The sequence below is a fragment of the Chenopodium album genome, chromosome 21 (genome assembly GCF_948465745.1).
Source record: "Chenopodium album chromosome 21, dcCheAlbu1.1, whole genome shotgun sequence".
Classification (NCBI taxonomy): domain Eukaryota; kingdom Viridiplantae; phylum Streptophyta; class Magnoliopsida; order Caryophyllales; family Amaranthaceae; genus Chenopodium; species Chenopodium album.
The window spans coordinates 11,294,630-11,301,522 of NC_137854.1; the positions used below are offsets into that span (position 1 = coordinate 11,294,630).

At 34.2% G+C, this 6,893-nt stretch overlaps 1 protein-coding gene across 1 annotated transcript; it reads left to right on the plus strand.

Moving 5' to 3' along the window:
• Nucleotides 1-1,103: 1,103 nt before the first annotated feature.
• Nucleotides 1,104-3,119, plus strand: LOC145600360 (uncharacterized). The gene is made up of 3 exons (XM_081656265.1): nucleotides 1,104-1,112; nucleotides 1,239-2,784; nucleotides 2,896-3,119. Exons 1-3 carry the CDS (start codon nucleotides 1,104-1,106, stop codon nucleotides 3,117-3,119), a joined length of 1,779 nt encoding a protein of 592 aa, XP_081512391.1.
• The last annotated feature ends 3,774 nt before the right edge of the window (nucleotides 3,120-6,893 follow it).

Below are 6,893 nucleotides of genomic sequence, written 5' to 3' on the forward strand. Positions count from 1 at the left end.
TACATGAAGGCTTTGAGAAAGATGTAAGTTTTGATTGAGTGAAAATGAACGGGAAAAGATTTATAAAAAGAGCAATAAGTCAAACTCTCAAAATTTGGCAAAGTTTTTACAGCATTTTATTGCTTTATAAGGTAATTTGTTTTAGCACTTTATTTATAAGGCAGCTTATACATTGGTACACTAACAAATGCAAGGTATAAAACTCAACTAAAAAAACATGGCAACTAAAAATAAAGGAAATTTTGACAATTATCACCTTCTGTTATGTCCATTTTAGCAATTACCACCTTCTATTTTTTTATTTGAAAATTACCACCTTCTATTTTCAAAAACATCAAAAATTACCACCTTCTTGCCCCCCAACTACCACGTGACGTCATTTTGGGCCCATTCTTTTCTTTTTCTCCCTATTTCCCTCACATTTCTCATTCCTATTTGAATTCACATCTCCCCTTTCACTTTTTTTCCCCCAAACCACCAATAATTGTTCGTCAATTTTGATTTGGAGGAGTGAAATGAAGCGTTTTTCATTGTTTGGGGGGAAAAAAGTGAAAGGGGGGATGAGAATTGAGTTACGAATGAGATATGTGAGGGAAATAGGGAGGAATGGGAAAAAATGATCCCAAAATGACGTCATGTAGTAGTTGGGAGGCAAGAAGGTGGTACCTTTTGATGTTTTTGAAAGTAGAAGGTGGTAATTTTCAAAAAAAAAAAAAAAATAGAAGGTGGTAATTGCTAAAACAGACATAACAGAAGGTGGTAATTGTCAAAATTTCCAAAAATAAACTTCCGAAAGAAGAATATATGTCAACTAAGAACAAAGAACGGAGGTACAAAATCATATACTATGTATATTTATTTTTTGCAAAAATAAATTTTAATAAGGTAGTTTCCCATAAGATTTGTCATTTGACACTGATAATTTTTTGTTTTTTTTTGTGTTTATTTTTTATTTTTAATTATCTATGAGAAAGTTTCAATTTCTATTGTGATATTTGTGAAAAGGAACTGAGATATGATTTTTGTTTTAACGTTACGTTGCTCCTAACTTTCTATGCATATGAAGTGTATGATCTAACTTGTGGCGGATACTAGGAGAAATAATGTACAGTGTAAGAGATGGATTGTATAATACGCAGAGAAAATGGGTTGATGTGAAATTGTGAATTGAGATATGAATTCATCCTAAGGCTGATGATTTGTCATTTTTGTATGTCATCTAAAATGTGTATATGCAGAGAAAAACGGGTAGAAGGAAGGACCAAATATGGCAGCATGTGGTAGAAACAGAGGGTGGATTCATTTGTAGCTACTGCCAAACATTTTATACTGGAGGAGCTTCAAGGATTAAAGCACATTTATCTGGAAAATCTGGAAGTGGTATTAGTCCTTGTCCAAATGTGCCCTCTGCACTAGCTGAGCAAATTGCTGAAATTTGTTTTGGTGTCACTCGAAGCACGAGTAGCTCTCCAGAAAGGCAACACATCCCTAGTAAATCAGCTCATCCTCCTGTTTCAACATCGCGGTATGTTGGAAGTGAGGTTGAAATGGATAATTTGCTTGCTAAATTCTTAATTGTGAACAGCATTCCCTTGGAGACTTTTGATAAACCATACTTTAGGACCTTAGTGAGTGCAATTGCAAGTTCTGGACCTAATTATGAACCTCCATCTTACTCGGGTCTGGTTTCAAATTCACTCCCCATTCTTGAAAAGGAAATTGAGCAATACATACAAAGCGTTCGTGAGTCGTGGAGTAGCACTGGCTGTACAGTAAAGATTCATGTAAAGGATGAGGAATACGGTGATAGTGTTGATCGATATGACATTTTGGGCTATACTGTTTATTGTCCGAAAGGAGTGATTTATTTCAATCCTCGTGATCTATCTCACAGCTCTTCCAGTCAGTCAAGTCTTCAGCAATTGCTCTATGTAACGGAAAAGGCTATGAAAAAGGAAGCCTTACAAACATTTTATGATGTTAATCGAGAAAAGACTTTAGATGAGAATCTTATGTTATATGCTAATAGTGATACATTACATTCTCACAGACGTTTCTTCAGATCCACAGTACACGTTTGTGCACCTTCTGAGATTATAAACCTGTTGCACAATATGTGTAAGAGAAGCCAATGGCTCGTTGACCTATTAATTGATGCAGAGTATGCATATAATTTTCTCACTACAGCTGAATCAGGAAGCTTAATGCTGAGAAGAAAAGAAAAGGCTGATAAATTCATACATGACAATCCATTTTGGAAGCTCCAAGAAGTTATGCAGTGTAAGACAAAATTACAGAGAGCTTTCGTAAGCCAATCTGAAAGTACAGTGTTGTCACATATTATAAATCAAGAGAAGTTTTGGCAAGAGGGGGAAGAGGTCTTAGATGCAATTGGACCACTCATTCGAATTCTGTGTGTCTTTGATAGCTTTGTCCCTAACATAGGCTACTTTTTTGGAGCAATAGAGAAGGCTGGACAAAGGATTGAGGATTGCTATGTTAACAAGCCAACAAAATTCAACGTACTACGAAATTTATTTAGACAGCTGAAAGAAGTTCTAATCACGCCTATGCATATTGCAGCCGCCTATTTAAATCCAGTTTATTTGTCTCCCATTGTCACGATTGATCTTAACATTTTTGAACCGGGTATATGTTACTTGTACAAATGGTTGGCGGTGTCAGAAAAAGATGCATTCGCGGAACAATTCTTGGTATACACTCGGTATGACTCATCTTTGTTCACAGAGAGGGCAACATCAGAGCTTGAAACATGTCACCCTGGTATGTTAAGTACTTAAGTCTACATATATTAAGAAGAGTATGTTTTGTTTTGCCATTCAATTGATTTTGTAAAATGTTACTCCGTATTAATCTTTCATCAACTTTGAACAGTTACATGGTATAAATTTGGCCTTGGGCTTCCTATCTTGAGAAAATATGCTATTCAGCTTCTCAGCCAACCTTCTAACTGCTTATCACATCTACATCATAAGGACAAGTTTGAAGGTTTAGACATGCTTACGACAAATGCTAAAATGATGGAAGAATTCAAGTCGTTCAGAGATACAATATTCAAACCTATCGATCTAAGTGAAATTGATGCACCAGTGTATTAGTAAAGACGCCTTGAATCTGGTTTTTCAGTAGCTAGTGTTTTGTGTTAAGATTACTTTCTCACGTGCATGTAGCTAACACATTACTCTGTATTCTTAGTTTATGCGTTGAATATCATGATGGTTTATTTCATCTTTCTTGCATCCATTGTAACAGCACGCTATATTTTTAGATACTACATATTTATATGCACTTTCTCTGTTTCTTACTTTTTGAGAAACGTCGGATACATAAGGCCATGGGAAATCTTCCTAGGACAATAACGGAATTAACTTAGTGAGATGATGAGCAAAAAATCCCCGCTTCACATGAGACCACAAAATGACTTAAAAGCACTACTGATACCATCCAAAACACCATCGAAGTCAGAGTACACAGCTCCTCTGACAAACAATTGATCTGAACTTGGCAATCGGATAAAATCACATCATCGTAGGCTCGTAGCCATATTGTCGTGTTAGCTTACTTGCTATGAGGAATTGAGGAGTCCATTATCTTCAGCAATAATTTTGGGTGGCCACTACGCTTTAACTCTTCAAGTGGCAGCAAATAGCACACCACCAGTCTGAGTCGCGGCAACTGCACCCATTCCCGCCCAACCTTCCCTAGCTAAACTCGCATCAGCATTCACCTTAATCACGCCATGAGGAGGAGCCACCCATATAGCAGGACTCTTCTTGCTGCTTCCATGGGCTTTCTTATAGATCATTTCTCCATAATCATCTACTAACCTATCCACTCTTGCAAGAAGAATAGATAGAGTTTGGAGTACATACGTTGCACTTGCACTCCAACTTACCAACCAGTCACACATTGAATCGTTGACCCACTACTACGATCATCAAGCAGCCAAGAACATCTTCATCCACCCACAAGTCTTGCATTCTGCCACAATTAAACATAGCTTGGGAACTTGTCTCGTTTTCCACCCCACACCTTGGACAACTAGCGTTGTAAATTATGTCATTATGTGCCTAGCCTTTAAGAGAGCTTTAGTAGGTAGCGTATTCATGATTTCATGCACAATCTCCATAGAAATGTTACCCTTTTAGGGATACCTCCATACTCCAAATATCCACCCAAGCTAGGTGAAATGTGTTTCCTATTCAAAAGTGTTCATTGTGATTTTTTATTTTATTTTTTTTATTTTTTTGTGTATATTTTACAAGTAATATGTTACACTAGAAATTACTTATCATGTATACAAAAAAAATTTATGGAGTAAAAAACTTTCTTCCTCCGTATTATAAAAAAATCTTACAGTGTGTTTGCATGTTTAAAACTATGCATTACACGGAAATTAAACTAGTTAACAATTAAAAGAATAAACTAGTCATAGGACAACGTTTATTTATATACAAGTATATTTTATATATTTTTCATCAAACTCATTTTATTCCAACGAACTCTAGCAGGTTATCTCTAATAAATTACACTCGTATTTTGTAATATGCTAGTAAAAGAGTCAAATTGTTTCCCCACATATAATATCCAAAGAAAGAGCGAATGAAAAATACACACATCAACATTATTGTAAGGCCTTGCTTAGTACAATTTATATTGGTGCTCGGTAAACTTCTTGTGTTGTACCCTGATGATAACGTAACGTGTTCAACAAAGCAAATGTTGTAAATATTGCACAATGAATCAAGTTGTTTAGATAAGCACGGATAGCCCAAGCTACGACCATGAAGAAGCTAAGGAACCAGATGATTAGTGCCAGCCATCCAAGAGTTATATCTAACATATATAAGAGTATGCTATTTGCTAGAGCTCCCAATAGACTAGTAGTATAGTTTAATATTAAAAGGTAGTTATTGTATCTAGATTCATGAGTAGCTAACATTGCTAAAACATAAAAAATCAGAACAATTATGAAAGAGTCCACTATTATTGGGTGTTTCTCAAAGATATTGATGACTTCTCCTTGATATTTCACTTGTAGAAGCATGCCTAGCACTTGTATAAGAAATGCAAATGCTCCAGCAGTCCATGTCAGTCGGATTGGACTGTTGTTATCCTCACTACAAAAAAAAAAAAAAAAAAAAAAAAAAAAAAAAAAAAAAAAAACCACAAATTAGAGTGGGTGTCATATAAAAGCAAAGGGTTATGATGGTAATTGAAAATTTAAGAGGTAAAAGTATAATAATAATAATAATAATAATAATAATAATAATAATAATAATAATAATAATAATAATAATAATAATAATAATAATAATAATAATAAATTTTTATTTTAGAACATTTGTGTATTAGTAGTATAAATGTTATAGTGTTTTTTGTAGTATATTATATTCTGAGTTCAATAATAATGTCAATTCAAACAAATACAACGTACTCCCTCCGTGTTTTTTTAAATGTTACAGTTTGACCGGCACATAGTTTTAGGCAATTTAATTGATTTAAATAAAATAAGAGGTAAGTGGAGTAGTTGGAGTATTAAAAAATTGTAAAAAAAGAAAATAGTGGGGTCAATACTTTATTGAAAAGTAATGAATGTGAGATGAAAGATATACGGAGTAATAAAAAAAGTAGTAGTGGGTTTGGGTGGGGACCATGAGAGGAGAGAGATATAATATTTTAATGTAGCTTTTTGCTAAAAAAGGAAGTGTAACACTTAAATAAACACGGCCGGAAATGGGAAGTGTAACACTTAAAAAAACACGAAGGGAGTAACATTAATTACGTTATTTTTTTTGTCGATTTCAAGCTCAATTTGGATTCTTAAAGGCTAAAATGACACATAAAACTTTACCTGAGCAAGCAATTTTTACAACAAAAAGAATTATTACACGTAAATCGATACATTTTCGATATGCAAAACGAGACACGTAATAAGTTAATTTTTGCCAATTCCGAACATGATTTGGTTCCATAAGGTCCAAATGGCCCATTAAAACCTTAACATAACTTTTTTTGGCACGTAATCGAGGAAAAAAATTTATTAGATGACCACTAACGAAACCCTAATTGAAAGTAAATTCATATTTTTGTGTTTTTTGTGGTAATAAAATAAACTTAAATATTAGATAAATAGCAAAATGCAAAGTAAGTAGTAAAAGTCAAATTAACCTTATTTTTATTAAAAAAAACAAAAATAAAATGAAAACAAATGGACCCTCAATTGTAGACCTGATCAATGGTGGGTTGGGCCTAGCCGGGGCATAAAATTATGGCCATTTCTTGAGTTGGGTCGGGCCGAGCCTAGCTTCGGGCCAAAATTTTCGTTTCAAACCAATACAAAATGGTCGGGCGGGCTTTTCAGGCTATTTTCAATACGGGCTAAAAAATGAAATAAGAATTAAATGCATTCTCAAGCCCGCACAAAAAAAATTTTAAAAATTGATTCGGACTGTGCCCGATTTGATTTTAGGTCGAAAAATACTGCCTAAATTCCGCCCAAATTTGGGCTTACTTTGATCAGCTCTACTCAATTGTTAAATTTTCGCTTTTTACTAAGTGGAATAGTGGAATGAAAATGAAAATAAAAAAAAAAATTGAAAATTAATGGACCCTCAATTTGAAGTAACATTTTTGTATTAGTAAAAAAAAAAAAAAAAAAATAAGGAACATTTTTTACAAAGGTGTAAAATGGGTATGGACTATGGGTAGGTTGGTTTTGGGGCGGGTATAACCTAAGATCTACCCACACTCCAACACCATGAGTAACATTTATACCTATCAAATCTTAATCCAATCCGGTATGTAATCTGATTCCAAACTCGAGTTATTGAGACAGGATCCAAATTGGTCTTGACACAAATGACCTGAAA